At 34.3% G+C, this 27,964-nt stretch overlaps 5 protein-coding genes across 5 annotated transcripts; 4 read left to right on the top strand and 1 right to left on the bottom strand.

Annotated features, from left to right (window-relative positions):
- Window positions 1-1,336: 1,336 nt before the first annotated feature.
- Window positions 1,337-2,092, top strand: LOC114711271 (auxin-binding protein ABP19b-like). The gene is made up of 2 exons (XM_028895638.1): window positions 1,337-1,796; window positions 1,920-2,092. The coding sequence occupies exons 1-2, from the start codon at window positions 1,337-1,339 to the stop codon at window positions 2,090-2,092; spliced, it is 633 nt and encodes a 210-aa protein (XP_028751471.1).
- Window positions 2,093-4,554: 2,462 nt separating this feature from the next.
- LOC114711269 (probable glucan endo-1,3-beta-glucosidase BG4) lies at window positions 4,555-5,568 on the top strand. Its single transcript, XM_028895637.1, has one exon. It carries the CDS (start codon window positions 4,555-4,557, stop codon window positions 5,566-5,568), a length of 1,014 nt encoding a protein of 337 aa, XP_028751470.1.
- Window positions 5,569-8,924: 3,356 nt separating this feature from the next.
- On the top strand, window positions 8,925-9,944 carry LOC114711268 (probable glucan endo-1,3-beta-glucosidase BG5). The gene has a single exon (XM_028895636.1). The coding sequence runs from the start codon at window positions 8,925-8,927 to the stop codon at window positions 9,942-9,944; it is 1,020 nt and encodes a 339-aa protein (XP_028751469.1).
- Window positions 9,945-13,090: 3,146 nt separating this feature from the next.
- On the top strand, window positions 13,091-14,317 carry LOC114711262 (probable glucan endo-1,3-beta-glucosidase BG4). Its single transcript, XM_028895630.1, has one exon. It carries the CDS (start codon window positions 13,092-13,094, stop codon window positions 14,106-14,108), a length of 1,017 nt encoding a protein of 338 aa, XP_028751463.1. The 5' UTR covers window position 13,091; the 3' UTR covers window positions 14,109-14,317.
- Window positions 14,318-15,161: 844 nt separating this feature from the next.
- LOC114711258 (12-oxophytodienoate reductase 3) lies at window positions 15,162-19,497 on the bottom strand. Its single transcript, XM_028895627.1, has 5 exons — window positions 19,260-19,497; window positions 18,983-19,123; window positions 17,992-18,122; window positions 16,628-16,810; window positions 15,162-15,970 (listed from the first exon to the last, which is right to left on the bottom strand). The coding sequence occupies exons 1-5, from the start codon at window positions 19,334-19,336 to the stop codon at window positions 15,312-15,314; spliced, it is 1,191 nt and encodes a 396-aa protein (XP_028751460.1). The 5' UTR covers window positions 19,337-19,497; the 3' UTR covers window positions 15,162-15,311.
- Between the last annotated feature and the right edge of the window lie 8,467 nt (window positions 19,498-27,964).

The following is a 27,964-nucleotide window of genomic DNA, read 5'->3' as shown; positions in this document are numbered from 1 at the left end:
TGACCTACTTTTAAAGTTATTCAATGACAATTTCTCATTTATGATGATGGATCCCTTTTGAAAAAAGTGATTGTTCTCAATGTATATTATATATGTGTGTGTGTGTATTCAAACTAGAATTTCTTTCCTCATAATGCACAAGATAAATAATAACTTAAATTTTTTTAAAATTGATTTTTCTAACATTCAAACTCACTTAAAATATGCAGAAAAAAATGAAATTTTAAAGAAAGGAAGCAATATAAAAGATCCAATGAAATGTTTATTGAAATTTGAAAAAAAAAACCAATAGAAAGTCAACATATGTATATGTGTGTGTACATATATATAGCTCACGAGGAGACAGTATTATTTTTAACTTGTAATTTTATATATTGATGTTGATGATTGATTTCAATTAAGCATCTAGTTAGGATTCAACCCATGATAGTGTGTATGGAAAAGGTTTTGTGACAAACACTAAAACTCCTTCAAAAAGTTTACCGTATGAAGAGATTAGTCACTATTGGCAGTGGATACCCTAGGTTCAACTAAAATAAAGTATCATGCCCTGATTAATTGAGTAAACCTAATTTGATAATGGCCCAAACTGACCAAAATTAAAGATAAATAACCGTTAGTGCTTTATTGTTTCGGTCCCTTGATTTATTGCCTTTTCAGCTTCCTTCCACTGTTTTATATAGCCAGAGATCCTCAAAGATACTATGGCGAAAAATATCATGAATTAATGTTGAAATTAAATGTCAAGATGATTCTTTTCTTTGGCCTAAAAATGTCAAGATGATTAAGTCACTATAATTTAGATCCTTTAAACGGAAAAAAAGTAAAACCGTAATGATAAAATTGAAAAGAGTATAAAGAATTAATTGTAATTTTTAAAATATATAACAAAATTAATAAAAGTCTAGAAACTATCATCAAAGTAAATGTATATTCTTTCTAACACCTGAATTCTTGTCACAGAACCATTTTCATTCCAGATTTCCTTTATCAATTATTGTCCAAGGAAAATGTTTTAATGGCACATTAATTTTATTTACATATTTTTTTTTTTTTTTAAAGAACATGAGACATAAAAGAGCATGGTGTGTGTATATGTAGAGCCTATTAATATTAATTAAATTAGAAGGTCTGATCCATTCAATGCATAATCAACTTCTTTTGGCCTCAAAGTGTATTTAATTATGAATCTGTATCATTCATTAGGCCATATCATCTCACAATAAAGATCAAGCAATCAATGGTTAACAAATTTCAACGCCTCTACGTATTATATATGCAAGCTAACCAAACACTTTTAGAATCACTCTTCAATACAGATATCAAGCAAACAAACATGATTGCTCTCGTTTCCTTCGTCCTGTTCCTCATTTCTTCCCCCTCTTTCCAAGCTTCTGCATTAGATTTCTGTGTTGCAGATAAAGCAGGTCCGATTGGTCCCAATGGATTCTCATGCAAAGATCCCAAGAAAGTCACTGTGGATGACTTTGTTTTCTCTGGCTTACATGTTCCAGCCAACAGCACAAATATGTTCAAGTTTGGGTTCAAACCTGTGTTCGATGCTCAGCTTCCTGGACTGAATACTCTTGGATTCGCCATGGCTCGTGCAGATTTTGAGAAAGGTTCTGCAGTTCCCATCCATTCACATCCTGGGGTTTCAGAAATCACTTTTCTTTTGGAAGGGAAAGTGAGATTTGGATTCATTTCATCAGACAACACTGTGTATCAAAAATCTCTCGTCAAAGGAGATGTTTTCGTTGTTCCTCCTGGTTTACTGCACTTTGCCTTTAACGAAGGTGCGTAATTAGTAATTAACACAGAGTTATTTTTATGCCATTATCACATCTTCCTTGATATATTCGTATTAATGCTTAAATATTTTAGTGTTAATTATGATCATGATTTCGTTTAATTTTCAGGTGACACTTCAGGAACAGCAATTGTAGGGTTTAGCAGTTCAAGCCCTCCAGTCCAAGTTTTGGATCTCGCACTGTTCCAAAGCAATTTGGCCAGTCCAGTGATAGCATCCACCACTTTGATTAATCTTGAAGAAGTGAAGAGACTTAAGGGTGTTTTCAAAGGCTCCGGATAAAATATGAGAAAATTGTTGTTGAAACAGCAAAGCAAAAAGAGATGTCTTTTTTTTTAAAAAAATAATTATAATGTGTTGTCGTTGTAATAATAATTTCCTCAAAACATATTTGGGAATGCAATTAAAGGAGAAAAATTGATTCGAGTAAGAAAAAAAAATTTGGTTACTTATCGAGTGAATTAATTTTTTTGTAAGCATAAAAAACAATTTTTATTAATTTAAATTCATGTAAAAGTGTTTAAAAAAATAATTTGCCCTTAAAACTTAAAATTGCTTACTCCAACAATCATAGTTTCCCTTAAGCAATAACGCAATTAATAGTAAAATTGAGAGAAAAAGACCAATTATACTAATGTAAGTAAAAATGCACTTGCATCGATGAACATTTTATGTTTAGTTAATTATTTCCATTGTTCAGCAGAAATTAAACTGACCATCTTTCAAAGTTCAATAGTCACACCGTGGTCAAACCAATTTTAATTAAATTAATATAATTTTAAAAAAATGTATATAAAATTAAAATTATTTTGGACAATATTTGTTCATATATCATTATCATACGTATTAAATTTATACTCAATCACATATCCATTATTTATTACAAAACACTAAGATCATTAAATGCACCGGATTAATTGTCCAATAATCAAATTGGCGTAAGCTTCCACAATTGATGGCAGACACCAATAAATCATCAAATATATAACACTAAAGCAACACAACTAAAATAAACCAGATCGAACATATGACCGATTTTCCATCTAGCTATAGTCCGGTCTGAGTCTGACGATATAGTTAACATGCTAATAATGGCCACCTCACAATCGCTGTGAAACATCAATTTTCTTCCATCCCATTATGGTGTTAATTAATTGCAGGCTCAAAATAATTGTCTTCCTTTAAACAATTATATTACTGGGACGACAGTGCTCAATCTCTGTCCAGACCCCATTTATACGTTCCATTGCATCTTCCTTAATTCGGAGTTTCGTAGGAATTGAGTCCCTTGCATCCGTACCAATTAGTCTCAAATTGTATCGGGCCTTACGATCTGCTATTCCCCCTATTAACACTACTGGAATATGTCCCACGGAGCGCATCCAAAAATTGTTTTTTATGATGGCTTTAAATTAAAGTGGTTTAATTTTTGTGCTCACATATAATAATTAAAGGTATGTTGACAGACTTAATGCGACCTTCATAACCATGTGAAGAACACACACACACACACACACACACATATAGTTTATATTGAAGGTTAAAAGATAAACACATTTTCTGCATTTTAAAATGTTGCAAAATATGACCAGTCACAAGATAATTATAGTCACCATTAATTAGATATAGTTGATTGGTCAAAGCCATGTATCTAGATAAATAACCCTAATTAATTTTTTGTCTTTTTAATATTTTTGGTATATATAATGGATATATAAAACAGCATGAGTTGACTCCGACCAAGTAGAGACCAGCTTATGGCTATGGATAAACCTCATGCAGATATGATAAGTGAAAATATGAAATACAGGCCATAGTTTCTATGAATCTAAAACGGTTTGCTAATTTTGTATGTAATCATTTGAGCAAGTGGGGAAAATGCATTAGATTGATGATAGACTTCATGTGATGACTATATATACGACTATAGATTTGATGTGTAATCTTCATAATAATAAGATAAGAACATAGTCAAAGGTTTCAAGATAAACATAATCTACATGGAGCTAAGAATAAGAGGATTATAGTCACCATTAGTTAGATATGGTTGTTTTCTAGTATTCTTTACATATTAGCTCCTATATTTAAGATCGGAAAAAGTAGAAATATTCTCGGTAGTTATGTGAACGAATAGTTTTTTACTTAAATAAATATATTAATTGGATTCATGAATGTGAGAAAATAGTAAAACATTATCTCTTTGATAAGTTGAGCCATGCATTGAGGATATAAATAGGGATATATCCCTCCATCTCTCTTCACTGTGACTTATTCCCTCGATCTTCTACCAAATATTGTAGCTTAATCTGACTAAGAAAGAAAAGATTAAGGTACTATCTTATTTCCCCCTCCTTTGTTTGCAGAAGTCAAAATCTAGTATAGCTTAATATGTGTGTGTGTGTGTGTGTCCTATTTTATTTAATGTTACTGTCTCACGAGCGCGACATAGCTAGTAAGAACTCTTGTCTCTTATTAGACAAATACTTCAAGAGTTCAGTTATCAACTCTTAAAATGGTCAACACTCTATTCTATTCCTGTTCTGAGAGTCAAAACAAAAACTTCAATAGATAATTATTTTGCCACATCTTTATTTAATCATCATACTTTACATATAAATCGAGCACTATATAAAAATGATGTTCTGTGCTATGTCCTTATACTTTATATACCAGACACTACTTTGGCAGACTTACAAGACTGTTTCCTGTTTTCCTTTTTTTTTTTTCAGGGTTTTTGGGCAGAAATGATGAGACTTGTTCAAATCGCCATAGCCCTGTGTGCATTAGCAGCAACAGCAGAAGCAGTCGCTCCTATAGGCGTTAACTATGGAAGACTAGGAGACAACCTGCCACCTCCGGCCGAGGTTGTTCAAATGTTCCAGCAAAACGGCATCACCAAGATGAGATTATTCGACCCTGACGTTAATGTTCTTAACGCCCTTAGAAACAGCAAAATTGGTGTCGCCCTTGGCGTGCGAAACCAGGATCTGCAGCTCATGTCTACCAATATGGACGCCGTCAAAGGCTGGTTCGCCGCCAACATCGAACCCTTCCTCAACGACGTCGCCTTCGAGTTCATCGTCGTCGGAAACGAGCTGGTTCCAGGGGAATTAGCCAACTTCATACTTCCCGTTATGCAGAACTTCCAAGCCGTACTCGATGGTCGGAAGTTAGACAACATTTCTGTGACAACCTGCGTGGCTACCTCAGTTTTTGGAAATTCATATCCTCCTTCAGCGTCTGTCTTCGCAGACAATTCCAGAGAAGTCATGATAAAGATTCTGGGATTCCTCGCATACACTCAAAATCCTCTTCTCATCAATCTGTATCCCTATTTCGCATATGCTTCTGATCCTGTAAATGTACGCTTGGACTATGCTCAGTTCACAGCTCCAGGCGTCGTGGTTCAGGACGGACCTTTAGGATATCAGAATATGCTTGACGCCATGATTGATGCATTTTTCTGGGCAATGGAGAAAGTGGGAGTGAATAATGTGGGCCTGGTGGTGTCTGAAACTGGTTGGCCTTCTGCTGGAAATGGTAATTTTACCAGTCCAACGTTGGCTTCGACTTATAATAAGAACTTCGCGAAGCGAATCACTACAAAGAATGGAACACCAAAGAAACCTGACGCTGTGATTCCAGGTTTCATTTTTGCAATGTTCAATGAGAATCAAAAGCCTGCTGGTGTGGAGCAAAACTTTGGGCTCTTCTTGCCGACTACTAAGCAACCTGTTTATCCAGTTTTTCCTCTTTAAATTCATTCAAAAGTGCTTGCTGAAGCAAGCATGATGCTTATGAGTGTAATTTATATATGAATAAAAATATAAGTATCTAGAGCTCATATATATACTGATGACGACGCCGACGATAACGTTCAAAACATTAGATTATGATGATTTTAGGGACCCAAAAAATATTATAACTTCACGAAACATTTATCAGGTTTCAGGTCATATTTTAATTTCAATGGTGCGTATTTAATCATTAATTTTACCAAATTTAAATATTAACTTTTAAGTTCCTTTTTTTACAGTCTTTGTTGCAAAATTCATATCTTTTTTTGCCAAACTATGAAAGTCATGTCTCTTAAGAAATTACGTCAATATATTATTGTTTTAAAAAAAAAAAGAAGCTAAAGATTTGCTCATGATTTCAAAAAAAAAAAAAAAACTAAACTAATAACAAAAAGAGAAGGAGTTGACGTGATGAGTCTCCTCTTGTATGAAAATTTCAGTTTAACAAAAATTATGGATAAGCATGGTCCTTATCATCAGGAGCGGAGCTACGGTACCTGAGGTTACTATAGGATAATTTAATTTTTTTAAGTATATATGATGCATTGCTTAGGTTTATATATATATATAGATATTATATATATATATATATATGCTTTCTATAGGTATTAAAGCCATTGTGATCCGCATACTAGCACAACAGATCTAGGAGAACATACTCTGTTATAAGAATCCATTACAGTCTACTAATTCATATGATTATTATTCGGCCGAGTATGAGAAAATGTTAAATGTATTATATGACAATCATGACTAATATATACTCTATATGAAGGCAACACGTGATAATCTACTACCTTCAGTTTTAAATATAAGATCTTGTTTGCAATGTAAATTATACTACAAACCAGCTCTTGTATTTAGGACTAAATATAGTATATTAACTGCTATAAAATGACATATGTGTGGTGCAAAAGAAGGTGCGGTGGCATTATCCTGGACGACTCAAACCAGGTGAAGGAAGGCTTTTACTCAAGACTTAGCTCAGGAGACGCCTTGACGGCGGAGCTTTGGGGTTGTCTCCTCGGCCTTAAGCGAGCCTGGGATATGGGAATCCGTGATGCTGTGCTGAGATCGGACTGTTCCGAGGCCCTGCACCTGATACGAGGTCACGTCCCTGACTTACATGAGGATTGGTACCTGATCATGGAAGTGAAGCAAGTCCTTAACAGAGACTGGCGAATCGACTTGAAGCAATGCCGAAGAGAGGATAATGCAAGAGCTGATACGCTCGCCAAGTTCGCATTGAACCTTAGCCCGGGATTTCAGATCTTAGGCCCCTCTAGCGTCATGAACGTGCTGAACGCAGAAGGTGTAGGATAGTTCATTTTTTGTCGACTTTTGATTCTCAGTTTGTTTGGTTTTCATTTCCTCTGCAATCAAAAAAAAAAAAAGAGATAATTAGTCAACATTAATTGGGTGTATACTTAACTGGCCAAAGCCATGGATACGGATTAATTAAATGTAGAGATATACATTTAGCCAAATTTTATGTCGCGTCCTTTTATTGGTATATATGTTATTATTATGATATTCTCAGTGATAGTGTAAATGAATATTATTTCACTTATTGGATTCATGAATATGAAAAAAATAGTTAAATATAACCCATTTGATTAGTTGAGTTATTAAGGCTATATGATAGGATTTAGTCCTTCACTCTCAAAAAAAAATTGTTTGATTCTCATTATCTCACAAGCACTACAGTACATACCGCTTAGTTTTAGTCTGAAAAGAGAAAACTATAAATAAAATTATTGTATTGGGAAAATATATCTAGAAGAGTAGGAAGGGAAAATCAAGCTAGTATTGTTACATAAGCAGAGGTTTTTGTCTCATTTTGATGCTACCGTTGGCTAGAATGAATGGAACGGAATAAACGCCCCAACGTATAACTGCTATGCTAGGCATCACTTTTGTTCCTTAATATAGGAATTTATTTGATTTTTATTTTAGTCTTAAATTATTCCAATTTACTTTGTCTCTCATATTTATCTTTTTTTCCTTTCAATGAAATCTTACAATAATAATAATTTATAGTCAATACACTTGATTAGTAAAGATATTTTAGAAAACATAATATATATTTATTATAAATAACTAACTTAACTAGTTTTCTTAATCTACTCAAATTAGTCAACTAGCTCTTATATTAAAAACCGGAGATAGTATATTTTTTGGCTTCTCCATTCCACTGAGGTGGCAAGATGGTATATTTTTATTAAGATAAAATAGCATATAATTTTATATGAATGAGAGGCACTACTATTGTCCAATAAAATACGATAGTTCATTCTTGATTTTCTCATGGCATACCAAGCACTTATCTCGTTGTTGGAAAAAAAAATCTCATTTCCATAATCCGCTCAAAAGGAAAATAAAAAACTCGTTCTTACTTCCATTTCTTACGAAAACATTTTACAATCTAATTAAAAACTTCCTTCACAATTTCCACTGCTTTGGGATATTTTTCTGGGCCACCGCCCAAATCGCCGTTGGCCCAAATCGATGCTGATATCATTATCTTGTGAATGCTAGTATTTCGCAAGCCAGCTATCCTAATTTGTGTTACTAAAAAAAAAACTTTCCTAATTTGTCAAAAGGGGAAACAAACGGCAAACTGATGAGTAACTTGTTGAGCAATTAACTGAGGAAATTCACATTAAAGGAAACAAATATCTTATCAGAATCACGTAGATTTGGCATATCAAAGGCAGAATAAGAATAGTTCTTTTACATATGTGTATATATAGATAAGGCCCAATGTCGGAATATTACGTACAGACACCTTATCGGCATCACCGTACTGTGATTAGTTCATCTCTTCTATTCAGCAATACCATTAAATCTGTAAGCTTAATTTGTTCGTTTCCTCTTCTTGTCTATGACTGGTTTAGAGAAATGTAAAGCTTCTTATAATATGTTTCTTCTTAGGTTTCTGTCGCTTCTGTAGTCTTTAACTCTTAATTAATTATTGAAGCTTTTGAAGAACACCTTTTTCACCTATTATTCATAAAGGCAAACAAATACAAAGCTTTAGTACCCAAAAAGAAAAAGCACCAAGCTTTATTACCCGTATGTAGAAGAGTTTAAGCGTGAACCAGAGTTATTTTTACGGCAAACCACTAATCAAAGAAAACAAATCTATATATACTTAATTATACTACTTTTTAACTGTCAGATTTTCCAATGGGTGCTTCACTTGCCTGAATAAGGTAGGATTTCTTTACAAGAAAACTAAAAAAAATTTACGTTCTGCTATGCATGAAACATACTGACTACATTTGTTTTCTTTTGTAGGGTTTTTTTTGGGGAGAATGATGATACTGATCATTCAAATCGCTCTCGCCTTGTGTGCTTTAGCAGCAAGAACAGATGCGTCCATTGCTGTAGGTGTTAACTATGGAAGACTAGGAGACAACCTGCCACCTCCGGCCGAGGTGGTGAAGATGTTTCAGAAAAACGGCATAACTGAGATGAGGCTATTCGACCCTGACATTGCTGTGCTTGAAGCTCTCAGAAACACCCACATTGGTCTCACTCTCGGCATCCGAAACGAGGATTTGCCCGCCATGGCTGCCAGCATGGAACCTGTCAACACGTGGTTCAAAACCTACGTAGAACCATACCTCGACGACGTTGACTTCGCGTACATAGCTGTCGGAAACGAGCTGGTTCCCGGAGACTTGGCTAACTACGTACTCCCAGTCATGCAGAATTTCCAAACGCTACTGGATGCTCAGAATTTGAACGGCATTTCTATGACAACCTGTGTGGCTACCACTGTCTTGGGAACTTCATTTCCTCCTTCGCAATCGGTTTTCTCAGACCAATCAAGAGAGGTCATGACAGGGATTCTAGGGTTTCTTTCAGCTCAAGGATCGCCTCTTCTGATCAATCTCTATCCATATTTTGCATATGCGTCTGACCCTAAAAACATACGCTTGGATTATGCTCAGTTAAGTGCTACAGATATTGTGGTTCAAGATGGAAGCTTGGGGTATTCCAACATGCTCGATGCTATGATAGATGCGTTCTTCTGGGCTACGGAGAAAGTGGGATTTGCTGACGTGGACGTTGTGGTTTCTGAGAGTGGTTGGCCTTCTGATGGTAACGGGGAGCTCACAACTATATCAATGGCTGCTACTTATAATCAGAACTTCGTGAGGCGCATTGCTTCACTGACAGGAACACCGAAGAGACCAAACAAATTCATCGAAGGTTTTGTGTTTGCGATGTTCAATGAGAATCTCAAGCCTCCTGGTGTGGAACAACATTTCGGACTGTACTATCCTGACATGCGACCTGTTTATCCGGTTTTCCCTCTTTTGCATTAGAACTTAAAGTGCTAGTTGATGATCCTCATTGTTATAGGCTTATAGCAGTAATTTTAGGTATTGACTTAGCCCCTAGGGCACTATGAGAACAAATAGGCTAATATCGGAACTTTATGTGTTTTTCACTGAAAACATATGAGATGTAATGTTCATCATTTATTGATTTGATATTATATATTGATTTTTTTTTTTTACTTTACTTGTTGATATTGATTGATGATTCATATTTCTTGTAATAAAACTTCTCATTCTTAAGATTGGTGGCTGGATATCTTTGCTAGGTTATTTTCGTTTCTTTTCTGCTTTCTTTTTTGGGAGGTTTTGTCTAGTTTCCTAAAACATAGTAGGCCTAATGCATTTGAAGATTTCGGGCTAAAATACAGTGGCCCAGTGAAGAAACGGTCACCAATTCGGCTGGCCAAAGGAGAAATAACAGATGGATCGGATCAATATGCAGGAAGGCTCCCACGTTGGAACTCGACCTCTTATTTTGTAGCAAAAATTTCTACCCAGAAGTATAGCTAGGCACCAAAAAATAATTTATAATTCACATCCTTTGATAATCATTAATTCCTGTATTTAAAAAAGAAAGAAAGAAAGAAAGAGTTAATGAACTTATAGCCTAACGATATGAAAGATTCAGGCCATGGGTCAGAGAACCTCAGACTATTAGGTTATCTCCTTCAAATATTTAAAAAAAAAAAAAAGGAAAAGAAAAGAAGAACAAGGAGCAAGATGGTTCTCTGGAAACGACATAGTTTCTGGCATGATATTTTGAGCTCATACAAAGAATTTGGTTAAAATTTCAAAGTAATGCTAATGCCGGGTTACGAATGGAAAATATTGACAATGGCAAAGACTGAGGAATTTCATTAAAGTTGGACGACAGGATGCAAACATGAAGCCTTGGCCCCGGGGAACAAGTTTCAATGCGACGCGGCTTGATGAGCACAAGGAGCTACATCATCACTACGCACCGTTTCATCAAAGTTAGAAATTATCTCAACCGTTCGATGGTGAGCAATCTAGGTGGATATAGAAATTCTGAAGGATTGGAGCGTTTCAGTCCTCTCGGTTTATTCCCCCTTCTTCTCCGACATCGTCTTCATGCGCAGGTAAACACCTAATCAAGTGATTGAACAAGTGAAAGAGGGAGGAAGGCTGCAAGCTGCTTCGAAGAAGATGTGCTAATGACTGCGCCTTCGCTCCTTATTTCCCAGCTGATGAGCCCCACAAGTTCGCCAAATGTTCACAAAGTCTTTGGAGCCAATAATGTCGGCAAGATGCTTAAGGAGGTGCCTAGAAAGAGGCAACCGGTTTCAGTACTAATTACCTTGATAAGCATTTTAAGTTCATCATATCTGTACCGTCTATGTACTGTCTATATTGAACAGTCATTATTAAAAAAACTTGCTCATTATTTTTTTTTACAAAAAAAAAAAAGAACTTTTCTTGAATGGAGGGAACTTCGATTCCTTGACTTTGGGTGTGTTTGGATGAAACCAAATCATGGTTTGGAGAATAGCTTCTGGAGAATAGATTCTGGAAAAAATAAATTTTGTGAAAAAGTGATTCTGAGAAGTAAGAGTGTTTGGATAGTTGTTATCAGAAGCACTTTTTATATGTACAAATTATTAAAAAAAGCATAAGTTAATATGATAATTACATAAAACATAGATTGTTTGATATATTTTAATTTGAAGGAATAAAATTGTTAATAATATATTTTTTACCAACATAATTAATAATATATAAGATAATATAATTAATAAATAATTAATATGTGTATATTTATTTATAAGATATAAGATTAAATATGTTTATAAAAACTTAATTAAGGGGTATTAAAGTCATATTATTGTTGAGATTTATTCTAATAGGCACAATCATACTCTTCAATTTGAACCAAAAGCAGAATGGATTCACTTTTCCCGAAACCATGGTTTTGGATTCCAAAACCATGGTTTCAGATAATTTATGCCTATTTGGGTTGTTTTTTTCCCAAACCATAGTTTGGCCTACTATCCAAACAGGGCTTTTATTCCACAAAACTACATCGCATGGCAATTAAATGGAGAGAACTCTTTCTCGACTTTATTAAAACGGTGTGCACAAATGATGAGCTCCTGGTGCTCTCGTCATGCTTAGCATTGAAATTCAAGGAGTGTTTGAAAGTATTTTTTCTCGAAACGAGACAAACTCTTCTACATATTTACTTCGTACACCGTAAAAATACTTTTAAAACCATGGTTTTGATTCCATTCAAACACCTCCTGAGTCATGTATTCATGGTTGATTCCCAACCGCGTTTTCTGGGATATTGCATTGCCTCTAGCTAGTATAATTTCCCTCTTGCATAAATATTTTCCATGAACTTTTTGTGTGAGGTCTGTTGATTATTAATGATATTGATATTATCTCATGAAAGGAAATTAAAATTTCGTTAATGACCGAGCATATAGGAGACCTATTTGTGCCTTGTCAAGGAATTAACTCTTGCACCGTACCAAACGGGGCATTAGTGGAAGTTACTTCCTCGTATACACGAAGCACGGCAACTGGTGAATAACTTGTCATGCAAGCAATTGAGGAAATTCAGTCATTCACAGTACATGAAACATATAATCAAAGTTAGAGTAGGATTTCTATATATACATATAAAAAGCCCAAGGAAGGAATTAGAAGCGTCACTGATATCAGCTCATCCATCTTCTATTCCGCAGTACCATTAAATCTGTAAGTTACTGGAATTCAATTACTTTCTTGTTCGTTTGGCAGAGCTTTAATTCATCTATGTTTTCACTTTGTTTTCTTTTTCTGTAGTCTTTAACTCTTCATCGTAGTTTTTTAACCCCTTCTTCAAGCGAACACTTTATACTGATAGAAACGTCTATATATATTGATGATAAAGACAAACAGGTGCGAAGCTTTATTAGAAACTTGAAGAGTTTTCGCGCTGTGATTTGTTCAGCAAATCTATATGTAATTAATTAAAAACTGCTTCTTCTGTCAAATTTTCCAACGGTTGCTTCGCTTGCTTGAATAATTAGCTAGGTGACTGCTTCCCTTCATGAAGGTTCTTACATTTGTAACCTCATGCTTAAATAAAACTTCTTTTTTTTTTGGCAGGGTTTTTCAGGCGGAATGATGATGACACTTGTTCAAGTCGCTCTTGCGTTATGTGCTTTAGCAGCAAGGGCTGAAGCATTCGTTGCTATAGGTGTTAACTACGGAAGACTTGGAAACGACCTGCCGTCTCCGGCTCAAGTGGTGCAACTCTACAGGAACAACGGCATAACCAAGATGAGGCTATTCGACCCTGACGTTGCTGTGCTTGAAGCCCTCAGAAACACCCAAATTGATCTCACTCTTGGCATTCGAAACGAAGATTTACCCGCCATGGCTGCCACCATCGAAGCCGTCGACAAGTGGTTCGCAACCTACGTACAACCATACTCCCAAGACATCGTCTTTCGTTTCATTGTTGTCGGAAACGAGGTGGTTCCAGGGAACTTGGCTAACTACGTGCTGCCTGTGATGCAGAATCTTCAAAGCATACTTGATGCTTCTCATTTAAGTGGCATTTCTGTGACCACCTCGGTGCCTACTTCTGTCTTCGGAACTTCATATCCACCTTCGCTCTCTGTTTTCTCAGACGAATCGAAGGAGGCTATGGTTGGGATTCTGGGTTTCCTTTCAGCTCAAGCAAACCCTCTTTTGGTTAACTTGTATCCATATTTTGCATATGCGTCTGACCCTCAAAACATACGCTTGGACTACGCTCAGTTAAATGCTAAGGACGTTGTAGTTCAGGACGGAAGTTTTGGGTATTGTAACATGCTTGATGCCATGATCGATTCGTTTTTCTGGGCAATGGAGAAAGTGGGATTTGCTGATGTGGACGTTGTGGTTTCTGAGAGTGGTTGGCCTTCTGCTGGTAAAGGGGAGCTCACAACTACATCAATGGCCGCTACTTATAATCAGAACTTCGTGAGACGCATTGCTTCACAGGCAGGAACACCAAAGAGGCCGGACGCTTTCATAGAAGGTTTTGTGTTTGCGATGTTCAATGAGAATCTCAAGCCTGGCGGTGTAGAGCAACATTTCGGACTGTTCTATCCTGACATGCGACCTGTTTATCCGGTGTTTCCTGATGTGCATTAGAAGTGCTAGCGATTAGCGGTTATTCTAGGTATTAACTGAGCCCCTAGCTAGGCATAATAAAAACAAGTAGGATATTGCAGCTTAATGTGGCTTTTTACTAAAACCAGATGAGATGCACTGTTCATCATTTGTTGATTCTATATTATGTATTGATGGATGATTCATATTTCTAGTAATAAAATTTCTCATTCTTTGATTGGTAGTTATTATACCTCATAGTTTTCGTTTCTTTTCCGCCTTTATGTTTGGGAGTTTTGTTTAGTTTCCTAGAAAACATAGTAGGCCTGGGCATTTGATTCCGGGCTAAAGAGTCACGCGTGGCCCAATCAACAGACAATAGCGAGGTGATAATAATTTGGTACAGCTCGCCGCCTTGTCTTATATTTATATGCATGCGCCTCTAAATATTTACCTTTAGTTTTCTAAAAAGAAAAAAAACGTTATGATTTGAAATTACTGTGAATTATCAGGGTAAGAAATAACGTATGCATCGGTAGGCAGGAAAGCTTCTCATCGTTATAACTCCTTCCCAAGCTTTACCAAAAATCCACACCAAAAAAGCCTATCCGGCACCAAATAATACTACCTCCAATCCTTAATATAAAATCTCATTTAATTTTTATTTTGATCATAATTATAAAATCTCAATCCACTTTGCCTCTCATATTTATAGTTTTTTTCTAAGATAATCCTTCTAATAATAATAATTCTAGCTAATACACTTGATTAGCAAGAATATTTTAGAAAAAACAGTACATATTTATTACACATAACTAACTTAACTTATTTCTTTTATCTCCTCAAATTAATCAACTAGCTCTTATAATTAAGATTGTAGATAGCACTCAATAGCGATTTCTGTGATTAGACGCGCAATTTCTTAATATTCTGCTGATCGATTCACAACTCATTGAAAAAGAGATAAAAGGAAGAAAAAAGAGTAGGATAGTTCTCTGTATACTACTGCAAATAAATTCAAACCAAGGGGCAGACTAAAAAGAAAAAGCAAAGAAAATGCGTGTGAGAGAGACAAGTGGGGGGTGGAGACGATAATGAACTAGTCAACACTCAACAGCTATCAGTACCAATCTCAATAAAAATATATGTATTTCCCCAAGGGTAAGAGCTTGAACCCGGTGACAAGTTGCGGAGATTGCAATCATGCAATAACAATGCAAATAACATATCCAAAAACTGACACAATTAAAGACGCGAGAGTGATTTAGGCCCGCTTTCCTTGTTCAAGAAGGGGTAATCTGTGTATCCCACAACGGGATCCTGGGTGTAGAAAGTCTTCCTGTTATACTTATTCAGAGGTGCATTAATCTTAAGCCTTAGGACCAGGTCTGGATTTGATATGAAAAGACGACCAAATGATACCAAATCAGCATCATCTTGAGCCACGGCATCAATTGCTAATTCCCTTGTGAATCCACCACTGCACATGAGCGTCCCTTGATAAGCCTTCCTCAAGTTCCTCATCAAGTGAGCTTCTTCTTCTTCACTCCCAGGTCTGCCTGATTCTGTTTGCCCATATGCAGTGTATCGAGGCTGGGTCACGTGGAGATATGTAAGCTTTGAGCCTAACTCTTGTTGGAGCTTGTTGAGCCTCTCGACCACAGCTAAGCCTAGTCTAAGTGGGTCAGAGTCCATGGCATCCAGGTGATCTATTGCCGGTGAGATTCTCACGGCAACTCTATCGGCTCCGATGGCAGAAACCACTGCTTTAACCACCTGCATTAGAAATCTGCAACGATTATCTAGTGATCCACCATATTCATCTGTTCGATCGTTGATCCCATCCTTCAAAAATTGATCAATAATGTACCCATGAGCCCCGTGAATTTCAATTCCATCAAAACCTGTTTTATCACATGGCATTGAGTCAATGTGTTGGTACATGATCAAACAAAAGAAGTGTCGTTAAAATTATAGTTAATATGGTGTTTCAATTCAACAGTCCACAAGCAAAAGTTAATTTTTTTAACCCAAGACATAGCAGCGTCTAGACAAAGAAGCCAAGTTTATCGCCAAAAAAGACAAAGAAGCCAAGTTGCATCAAGCCTCTCTGGAGGACAGTATCATTTCAAGTCTCTGTCCGGAGGGTCATTTTGAGGCAATCTCCGCTCTGGGATAAGAAAAAGGAATCATATGAACTAACAAACGCGCAAGAATTTTATAATCGTAAGCGTGACTTTTCATTATCATCGTGCACTTTGAAGCGAATGATATGGATATGCATTATTAGGCTAAAGGAGCGCTAACTTTTCCCAATGTGGACCATACTTCCATGAGCATGAAAAAGACTACACTTTCGACGCGTTAGGTATTATGGAGCCTTTAAAACGGAGGAGCATTCATAATCACTCAATGGACCATATGGAGAAGGAAGTATTTTTAGTCCCCAGCCAAATGATAATTTATAAGCTATAGCCTATGATAGTCATTATTGTTGGGAATGACAATTAAAAAGCGAACAGTTCTTATGTGGAAGTATATAATTAAATTAGCAAACTAACCCGCCCGAATAGCGTTTACTGCCGCTTGCCGGTAATGCTGCACGATGTCCGGTATTTCATAAGTTTTCAGGGCTCGAGGCTCTGGATACACGCCATAGGACCCATCCGGCAAGAGAATTCTCCACCTCGCTGATATGGGCTTGCTAGTGGACGATATGGGCGGGGCCCCTCCTGGCTGATAAACTGTTTCGGAAGTAGAAAGAGAAAAACGAGGATAAGTCCTAACACCTCCTAACTGACAAGGATAAATATGAAATATCATAACGTCAAACCAGAGTTGGGCAAGGATAATCAAGTAAATTTAAAATCCAATTCCGACCTATTTAGCAAAATAGTTCCATAAAATGTTTATGATATACTCTCCTTTTTGTACCATCATACCAATTGATTTTTTTTTCATACAAGACCCTTTATAAAATTTAATAAAATATTTTTAACTCATTTTTAAAATACACTTATCTCTTTTATTCTTAGCTTAATTACTAGTTTTCCCATCCTATTTTCCTCCCCCAGTTAAAAACTCTACAAATCAATGAGTAGCTTTAAGAAGCTGTAAACATGTTTTATATTTAACTAATACTTACAAATTTCATTAATTTCAAGATAGTAGTTGGCAAGGCTTTGTTTAAAAAAAGATCGAAGGAAGTAATACATATATATACTTTACAACATGTCAATATAAGATTTGGATCCTCTAAAGTGCAAATTACGTCGAGAAAAGGGTGGACTCCCTTCTATAAGACGCACATCATTAGAAGTGGAGCCACCCTTTATGTCTGTTTCTCTCTAACTTTGAGTTGTTAATATGGGATGTGTCGGGGTAACTTGTTTGGTCCATTTAAATGCTTAGCAATTTAAAATAAATAAATATGAATACCAAATGATTTAAGGTTAAGCTCCATCTACTCCCAAAATGTCCTATTTGGTTTGTAGTTGGAGAAAATAAATAATTTTGATTATCATTTTTATCCATCATATGATTAATGTTCAAGTAACCAAGTGTAAGCAAGTGAGACTGTCCCCATTGAAGATCAGATACCAACGGCCCCTTACTCTTACAAATAGTATAGCTTTATATGGGTTTTTTATGATATATAGAGATATATATATATTAGGTACATAGATTTGGTATGACCTATAAAACACAAAAAATGGAGGCCACAAATAAGGCACAAATGGAGAATCATGCTGGACAAGAAAGACATTATGCGACACTTTCAGGCCACAAGTAAGCATTTGAAGTTTTGTCTTATGGCTAGCTCTCTCTATACATTTATCGATAAGTATCCTGTACCTATGCTAGCATTCAAACTTTCCTGATTAAATGGACGGAGATCATCATAAATTAAATTAGGAGTTATTACCTGAGTGAGAAGCTCGGCCAACATGCCAGAGTTGGCAAAAGATAATGCTTCCTTTGGCATGGACAGCATCCACTATCTTCCTCCATGCCCCAACTTGTTCTTCTGAATATATGCCAGGTACATGTGGAAATCTGCATAATTAAGCCAATTTCGCATTTCATTTTGAATCCAATGTCTAACTGTACGTCGTGTGTAAAATGTACTTTATTCCGCATCAAAGTTGTATTCCATATCAATAGTCAAATTTCAATGAAAATTTTGCACCACCCAAAAGAAAATTTTAACTGGAAAACTTTTTTCCCTCTTGTGGTACTGTGGGTTTTAGGGTCAAACTTGAAAACAGCTTGAAAGTGCCCATAGTCAAATAGTGTCTATAAATAAGTTTAAATATGCTTTTGGTCCCTTTTTTTCTTTTTTTTGGGGGGGGGGGGGATTAGGGTTTAATAAAAATAAAAGCATGTTGATTATATAAAAAGACAAGGGCAACAATCATTTTAGTTTTTCATGGGTAGAGATAGTAACGTTATCCTTCTATCTCTGGAAGAGCAACTTGCACTTCCAACTAAATTTCAAAGTAAAATTTATGAATATTGCGAAAGAAATTTCAGGTTTGAGTAGCAAGACATCAAAATTTTGCATGGACAAGAAAACTGGATCTTTTTACAGAAGTTAGAAAATAATATGCTGTACAAAAACTGGTCACTTTTTGCATTTTTTTCTTTAAAAATTTTATGAAACAAAAACATCAAAACATGATAGTCATAAAAAAAAAAAAGCAAAAAATTCTTGGACACTGACACCTGCATATCCCACTATAAAATGTGGGTATCACGACGAAGGAAATCCCGCCACGTGGCTACTATCATTTCATATGACACCATCTTTGACCAGCGAGGAACGAAATTCAATAATTCATTCATTCCAGATTCCACTACCAGATGATCCTGAATTACAAAAGACCTCAAAAAGTAGACAAAATTACAAGGATTACCCTGGCGCCGTGGGAGAGATCAAGGTTCCTTCGGTAATGAGAAAGCCCCCCGGAGTTGACCTCTGCACGTAGTACTCTGCCATCGCCGGCTGCGGAATCCAGTTCAAAGCTCTGCATCTCGTCATCGGCGCCAGCACCACCCTGTCCAATTCCAACAACACCGACTCAGTTAATTTCTCAAAAATCCATCGCCGATTTCGTCTCCCCAAATCCTGAAAATTTGAGTCAAAGGAATCTTAAAAAAAAAAACAGAGAGAGAGAGAGAGAGAAGTGAGACCTGTGAGAGAGATCGAATTTGCCCATCTTGTAAGGAGAGAAGAGGGTGGCTCTTCCTTGCGTTGTAGTATCCGCCATTTCAATCGTCTACGCCTCTGTTCAGTGCGTCGGAGTTCTGATCCTCCGCTGCTGGTGGCAGTGGCTGCTCGATGGTCCCTTGTTCCCTTCTCAACTACTACCGCGAGCAAATGATGTAGAACAATTCTGACTAGAGTGATCTCAAGTATTTATCGCAAGTGTCCTATTTGATATATATATATATATATATATATATAAAGACACAAACATACCGTACCCGCGGACGCCGGGGAAGAGGGATGTTGCTGCTGAGCACGTGATAAATTTTTGAGACGGAAACCGAAGCGGTTGTGATGGCTAATGGACGGTGAAGAAGGGGAGAGAGTGGAGTTGAATATTCAGGGCAGAGGGGGGGCCCACGGGTGGTGGTGTGGTGTGATGTGGATGGGCATAAGGCTATGAATTTTGCATTATGTTCACGTGGGGCTGCGTTCCGTGAAAACCGTGGCGGCGTTCACATGATTCTGAAATTTTCAGGCACTTTGGTCATCAGGGTTTCAACTTTCAACTCCTCTCCTAACAAATCTCGGTGCGCGGGGTTAGCGTTACTTTTTTTCTTTTGTATATATAATACTTCCTGTACGACATCTTATAATGAGTACAGGAAGTAGTATATGTTAAGCCGGGCAAGTTACAAACTTGACAAAAGAAGCTAGGCTAAAATAACTCAAGACGGCATCAAGTTTGCTTGAAGACGACTATGACAGTCAGGATACGGTTCCCATAGCAGCGTCATGTCTTCCGCCTGTTGGTGAGCATCCTCAACCAAAAAATCTGCACAGTATAAGGTTTCTGGCAATGCATGCCTAACCTCAATCTCCCAATCAGAGTAGATTAGCCTCTCCCTTCTCTAATTTCAGGTTTAAACGGATGATCCGTTCCACAGTCCGCCATCAGTAATTGAATCGCTTCAAGAGAATCAGTACTCCTCAAAATTTTGTTGAAGCCTTGTTGTTCACAAATGTGGAGTCCTGTTATATTCTTCTAATCTTAAATATAAGACATCTTTTATAGTGTAAAATTATACTATAAAAAGGTTTTATATTTAGAAACAAAGGAATAATTCCTGAAAAGTCTGTACAAGTTGGTGATATGCATCCAAGCTTTGGTTGTAATCCTAAAATCCACTCTCCCTTCAAATTCCTGATCAATCCACCACACGAGGCATGCCTTTGAGAATTCACAGATCCATCTGCATCTAGGCGAAGGTAACCCTCTGGTGGTGGAGACTTTCCCCTATGAAACTAACTATACTATTAATTTTTGTTTGAATTTCTGATTCATAAATACTTATAAGTCATTTTATGTAAATCGAAACAAAACTCTTCTCACATATTTATTTCATAAATAATAATTAAAAAATCATTTTTAAAGGACGATTCTAAATAAACTGAGAGGCCCGTTTGGAAAAATGATTGAAATTTTTTTTTTTTGGTACAAAAATTTTTGAAAAGGGGGTTGGGCTCACCCACAATCCAAGCATGTTTGAAATTATTTATAAACACGTTTTATGTAAAATGAGACAATTTCTATTACGTACTTATCCCCTCCTCCGTAAGTCATCATTCAAAACCTGCTTGTAAAATATCATTCCATTGTTAAGATTGTGGGAATGCCTGTAAAATGTACGCCACCTTACAATACTGGGTTAAAGTTGATATAAAGTATTTTCTTTAAGGTGGATCTAATGTTCTAAAATATGTTATGGTTGATTCAATATTTTAAAGTATATTTCATGCATGTCAATCATCTTAAAGTATTTAGTATTTTTTTTATGTGTCTAACACCATAAAAAATATTGAAGTAAATACTTTATGATAATTGGTGTTAAATGTAGCTGAAAAATTAAGCATGCTCAGTAAATCACATAATATTTTGAGATACCGAACATACTTAAAAAATTAATTCAAAGTGTTAGATGCAACTTAAACTTGCTATGTTGGCCAAAAAACCTAAATTGTACTACTACCTCCGTTCTAATTATAAGAGCTAATTGACTAATTTGAGGAGATTAGAAAGAAGTTAAGTTAGTTATTTATGATAAATATGTGTTGTCTTTTTTAAAATATCCTTACTAGTCAGGTATATTAGCTATAACTATTATTGTTAGAAGTATTACCTTGGAAAAAAATATATAAATACGAGAGACAAAATGGATTTAGGTCTTATATTTATGATTAAAATAAAAATCAAATAAGATCTTATATTAAAAATAAGAGATAGTACTATATGAATTTTGAAGAAACCGCTCTTCTTGGACCGCCGGAGCTGCTGGCGTCTTTGCATCTCTGGTCCCTCCTTTTTCATTATTCAAGGATCGAAGTTGGTCTATTTGGGCCGAATTGCACAAGACAAACAAATTGAGATTTAGCTTTAAATGCATAAGTACTCTAATTTTGTAAAAGCCTTTTATCCTTTTAAATTAAAAAGAAACGTGGCTTTTTTTTTTTTTAATTCTCTTCTACTTCTGAAAAAGTCTATTCTGGCATTTTGTCTCATGGCGCATCTAGAATTTAAGTTTAAGAAGAGCATGGCTTAATTAATAATATCAAATTAAATGAAAACTGATAATTAGTTAACAAATAATTAATCTTGAATTGTATAAATGAATTGTGACGTGTACAATTAGCTAGTATATTATTTTTTAAAAAATAATCAAATAAAATATGTCTAGAAAATTACATGAATTATAATTAGTTAGTTTGATCTTTTGATTATATCATCAAAGGCAAATATTATGCATTGCCTAGATCTGCAGAAAGCAAGAAAATTAACCTGAAGTCTGAGAGAGACCAGATATGATTGGAAATATTAAAAAAAGAAAGATAAATTTTTTTAATGTAATAAAAAATTATAATTTAATTGATCACATTCAAAAGATATTTATTGCAAATTACAGTAATATTTTAGTTGTCAAGTTACTTAATTAGCTAAGATATGCTTCTTAAGCACGCAAAGTGCCCTTTGCACCCTTAATTAACCCATCCAATCTCCCAAGCATCAAGCCACATGGTTCACTTTCTTATTTTATGTTTTTTTGACCAATGGATCACTTTTCACGCACAATATAGCATAAACAAAAGATGGAAACTTAGGAGAAAGTGATTTTTTCCCAACGAAAACGAAGTTGTTTTTTCTTTTTTCTTTTTGCTGTGATATCGATAAACATGTTTTCCTATTAATTTAAGAGTGAAACTAAGACTAAATTTCTTCCAAGCGATCCCACTCATCCTAGAATCGGCGTCATTTTGATATATTACAGAAAAAATGAAAAATAAAATTTTATAGGGGGCGAATGCTTTGAATCTGAATGCTTTTTAAAGTACATTGAACATACCTCCTTGATTAATTATAACATCCTTCCCTGCAATTTATTATTAATAATTAGCTTTCTTAAAATTGGCACCAACCAAAAATTGTTATTCTTGTCAGTTTCATTCACACAAGTAGCATCGATTTATAATTTTAAGGGGAAATGTGAATTCTCAAGATTATTCGCCCTTCTTTCCCTGAAGATGTGCCATTTTGCTTGCGTTATATTTAAGAAAAAATTAACTTTTAGTGAGAAATGAATCAAATGGTCCATCATGTTTGCAAGTAAGATATATTTATTATCAATTTTATATCTCATATTAGCATTTACACCCATAATAAATAATAAATTAAATTTACATTTTTTAATCAAACGAAAACATCAATTTTAAATTATAAGATAAAATCATAAAAATCATAAAACTTTTGCATACACGCAATTACTAACTTAATTTAAAAAATTTTAAAAGTAGAATTAGAATCTTTTAATTAAATTTTATTACTCTTTTATCTTACATCTCAGCTTTATTAAAATTAAAAATTACAAACTTAAATTAGTATTGTTGTTGTTACTACCATTGTTGGGGGAAATTGCAACGGGGGCACAGAGAATGATTCTAATGCCAAAAAGCCTCAAGAAATACAAAAATACTCCTCTGATCATATTTATAAAGCAAAGAAAGAAAATAATTTTTGTTCTATTTATAAGGTACTAGGAGATATTTTTACATGGATGTACAATTTTACTCTTTATTTATTAATTTTGTTTACATGAGGTATAATGTATATTAAATAGGAATAAAGTTAAAAATTGTTGAATTTTAAATAAAAATTAATAAAATTTAATGTTTTTCTTGATCTATATAAAATATACTAGAAGTGTCTTATAAATAGAATAAGAAGAGCAGGTCTGAAATCTTATAGGCTCTAATTGTAAATAAGTTTTGATATAGGGCTCTAATTATAAATAAGTTTGCATATATTATTCCTTTAGTCATTAATATAAGACCTAATTAATTAATTTGAATAAATTAAAAATATTAGTTAAATTAGTTAATATGATATGTTTTTCGTCAAGCACTCTAAGCATTTTTCTTAATTTTCTTCCTTCTTCTTCCATTTGATTATTGTTAGCGAAATATCAATAAGGTTAGTTTAAAAAAAAAATGTCAAGTAGATCTTGCATATATGATCAACATAAACTATTTAATTAGGTTTTATATTAAAAGCCAAAAGAGTATTATCTTGATTTAAAGAAAAGAAAAATCTCTTCCCATGATGGCTGGCGCTGTAGTCGCCGGTCAGCCACATAAACTCCGGCGTAACAAGCAATACATTGGCGAGGGTGGGGTTGGATTTAAGCACACAGTCTTTGGGATTTCAGTGTTATATGCAAAATATTATTTATATATATATATAAATAAAGAAGTTAATGTTATTAACTGAGAACGCTTTACTAGTTATTAACTTCAATAAAAATTAATCAAGTTAGTAAAGAATCCGCTCATAACCTACAAGACTATAAGTTCAAATCCTGATACTGATATAAGGACTTTATTGGTGAATACTCTATAAGTACCTCTGTAAGCACTTTTTAAGCCTAAAAACATGCTCTGCGGTGTGTTTTAATGAGTCTCCGAATTCAACTTATCTAATTTTTTTTATTAAAATATCTAAATTTTTTGTATTAAAAAAAACTTTATATACTATTTTTCTTAATTCCCTCACTTCTTCTTCTATTTGATTATTGTTAGTGAAATATCAATAGGGTTAATTTAAAAAAAACATTTGATAAACATGTCAAGTAGACCTTGCATATATGATCAACATAAACTACTTAATTAGATCTTACATTAAAAATCAAAAGAGTATTATCTTGATTTAAAGAAAAGAAAAATCTCTTCCCATGATGGCTGGCGCTGTAGCCGCCGGTCAGCCGCATAAACTCCGGCGTAACAGGCAATATATTGGCGAGGGTTTGGACTTAAGCGCAGAGTCTTTGGAATTTCAGTGTCGTATGCAAAATATTGTTTTTATATATGCAAATAAAGAAGTTAATGTTATTAATTGAAAACGTTTTACTAGTTATTAACTTCAATAAAAATTGATCAAGTTAGTAAAGAATCTGCTCATAACCCATAAGACTATAAATTCAAATCCCGATACTGATGTGAGGACTTTATTGGTGGACACTCTATAATTATCTCTGTAAGCAACATGCTCTGCAATCTGTCTTAATGAGTCCTCGAATTCAACTTATCTAAACCTTTTTTTATTAAAAAAAACTTTATATACTAAAGTTGTCCGTCTCTTTTACTAAAGTTGTTAATGTTACAACTATCAGTGGAAGATTAAAGCTTTATTATAGGAGTTGTCAATTTGCTGTACTAAAATTATTAATCCCTTTAGGATGTTTGTTGGTGGTGGCATGGATAGAAGCAAAAGCTTCCTCTTTTCTTATTAGATTACTAAATATATAAATTCAATAAAAATAATTGTTAATTTCTTATCCTAAAGTTAAATTGTCAGTCTTCCACTTTCCTACCAGAATTAATAACTAGAGTAGTATTTTATAATTAACAACAAACTATGTATACCCACACAGGCGGTGTGCTCAAATTCTACATAGCCATCCTTCACCAGTAATTATGTTGCTGGCGACCATGGAGAGTTTTCTTTTTCTTTTTCTTTTTTGCCTTTTTACCGAAAAACGTTTTGGTAAATGAGCATCGTCGCTTTTGCCTTCGTCATAAGGGCGGCAAACCGGCCTAACCTGTGAGAAAGAGCAGTGGCCGCAAAATTGGACTCCTTTTGGCACTAACTAGGACCTGCCACGTGCACATTTGTATTTTGTTCTATCTTTGGCTGCGAAATAAACATTTATTTTCATACTGAAGCATAACGGTAAAAAATACTACTACTTCCGATTCTAAATATAAAAATTAGTTGACTCATTTAAAAAGATTAAGAAAAAAATTAAATTAGTTTTTTGTAATAAATATGTTTATTTTTCATAAAATATCCTTACTAATCAAGTGTATTTGCTAGAACTATCATTGTTAGAAGGACTATTTTGAAAAAAATACATAAATATGAGAAATAAAGTGAATTAGGGTCTTATATTTAGGACTAAAATAAAAATCAAATAAAGTCTTATATTAAGGAGTGGAGATAATACTAGTTTAATGTGAAATGTTTGCAATTTTGTAATTGAAATATTTATTTCCTTTGTTACTATTGAAACTTTTAGTTGAGTTTGATGTCATAACTTGTAATGTTGAATGTGTCATGTGAACTTATGATCATGATTAGCCATCGGTTTGGTTGACCCCCAAAAACTGAGGGGTTGATTTGAAATAGCTTATAATAAGGTTTTCAATCTTGTGAAATATGATGTAAGTATGTGAGAGAAAATTTGTTTATGTTTATATGAAATATATTTATAAACATTTAAATAAGTCAACCCAAACTATCATGAAAAACAGTTTAAATTAAGTTCTTTTTGTTATGCTGTACGAGATAAATATATGAAGACAATTTTACTTAACAAAATACAAAAATACTTATTTATAGTAAAATTAAACCCAAGTCAAGATGCTCACACTCATCGGGTCAAGTTAACATGTGACTTTATAAGTGTACATATCTATTTTAACGACAAACAATAGTAAGTTTTCATATTTCATGGCTGGTCAAAAAAAAGTTTTCATATTTCATGGATGAATTTATATGAGTACACATGCATTTCAATAACTAACAATATCAAAATAATAACTACTTATAAGAAAATTTACAAATCTTAATTTACATGACAAGATCTCATATAAAAATTTACAAGTACTCACGAGTTAATTTATGAATACACATACATATTTTAACTTTTTTTTTTTTGCCAAGAACCTTTTTTTAATTAAAGTAACTTTTTTCTTCTTAATATTAATATTTCATCTTGATGTATTGGGTATGTACCCAACTAATAATGGAAGATAAGATTCAGAAAGAATTGACTTTGAACGGTTTAAATAGGCATCTTCCTGCGGCATGCAAAGTCGTCACCATATAACTGATTATGACATTATTAAAGTGGATGTTTCTAGTTGAAGGCTTTTCTTATTCAACAACTTTGAATATATAACAAACGAACAAGTCCTTAGAATACTAATCCATAATTTTTTTTCTTTGACATTATCGTCACCGCTCTAAATTAATCTCCTAAGAACTCACCCCGCATAGCTGCCAACCCCCGTGGAATATGCTTCATTTCTCAATTCCCCTGTTCTGTCCTTTACTCCTTTTATTCTGTTAAATTATACTACTATCAACAAATTAATAGTTTTAATTATTGTATGATTTATGCGAACAAAACAAGTGACATCATCTATGCGCCCAATCCTATATACTACTATCATTCTTACTGAGTATAATGCTTCCTGTAATAGTTGGCCCAAAAAAAAAAAAGGATTGAGAATGGACGATGATGATATCACGCTCTATTTTGATGTGACGAAGATAGGGCCAGGGGAGAGCAAGAAGCTAGCAAACGCCAACGTAGTTTATACATATAATTATGAGAGAGGATATGAGGCTGTAAGCGAGGCTGCGATTGCTTTTGCAAGAACACATCTTATGGAACACTGTGCATATAAAGAGGCTTTTAATCAATCAATTAGGTCTAATTTTGCAAATTAAAAAGTTGAGGTTGTTGCTGATAATGATAACCATAACCCAGTAAGAATGAGATCATCACACTGCATTCATATGATTAAGACGCAAGGGCAAGTGGCAGTCAATAAAATAGCGTAAACAAAGTATTCATTTTATTCCACAATACAAGTCACTTTTAAAAGATTGATTTAGTTTAAAATAGAAGTCATTTGAACAGTAATAAATGCTTCTTTATCAATTTTTTCTCTTCAATTCCCATTCACAACCTCGCGAATAAAGTTGAAAAAAAAAACCTTTTCAGTCCAAAAAAAAGCTGATTTTTTTTTTATATTTGGGACTGATTTGATAAATGTTTTTTTGACTAGTGACTGATTTAATAAGTTAACTACTATCTCTAGTTTTTAATATTAGAGTTCGTCTGACTTTTATTTTGGTTCTAAATATAAAATCACAATTCATTTTATCTTTCATATTTACTACCTCTGGTTCTTAATATAAGATATCGTTTGACTTTTATTTTGATCCTAAATATAATATTCCAATATATTTTGTCTATAATATTTATGTATTTTTTTCCAAGATAGTCCTTATAACAATGGTAGTTCTAGCCAATACACTTGATTAGCAAGGATATTTTAGAAAAGATAACAC

Source organism: Neltuma alba, unplaced genomic scaffold, assembly GCF_004799145.2.
Source record: "Neltuma alba isolate B1F8T4 unplaced genomic scaffold, ASM479914v2 tig00011287_pilon, whole genome shotgun sequence".
NCBI lineage: Eukaryota > Viridiplantae > Streptophyta > Magnoliopsida > Fabales > Fabaceae > Neltuma > Neltuma alba.
This window is presented reverse-complemented; position numbering and strand designations above follow the sequence as displayed.

What these genes read in the sequence shown, in the direction of transcription:
- LOC114711271 (XM_028895638.1), top strand. Translation starts at nt 1,337, where the DNA reads ATGATTGCTCTCGTTTCCTTCGTCCTGTTCCTCATTTCTTCCCCCTCT. An exon ending in GCACTTTGCCTTTAACGAAG is followed by an intron (nt 1,797 to 1,919) that starts GTGCGTAATTAG and finishes TTTAATTTTCAG; the next exon opens with GTGACACTTCAGGAACAGCA.
- LOC114711269 (XM_028895637.1), top strand. Translation starts at nt 4,555, where the DNA reads ATGATGAGACTTGTTCAAATCGCCATAGCCCTGTGTGCATTAGCAGCA.
- LOC114711268 (XM_028895636.1), top strand. Translation starts at nt 8,925, where the DNA reads ATGATGATACTGATCATTCAAATCGCTCTCGCCTTGTGTGCTTTAGCA.
- LOC114711262 (XM_028895630.1), top strand. Translation starts at nt 13,092, where the DNA reads ATGATGACACTTGTTCAAGTCGCTCTTGCGTTATGTGCTTTAGCAGCA.
- LOC114711258 (XM_028895627.1), bottom strand. Translation starts at nt 19,336, where the DNA reads ATGGCGGATACTACAACGCAAGGAAGAGCCACCCTCTTCTCTCCTTAC. An exon ending in AAATTCGATCTCTCTCACAG is followed by an intron (nt 19,124 to 19,259) that starts GTCTCACTTCTC and finishes GGAATTGGACAG; the next exon opens with GGTGGTGCTGGCGCCGATGA. An exon ending in TGGCCGAGCTTCTCACTCAG is followed by an intron (nt 16,811 to 17,991) that starts GTAATAACTCCT and finishes CTTCCGAAACAG; the next exon opens with TTTATCAGCCAGGAGGGGCC.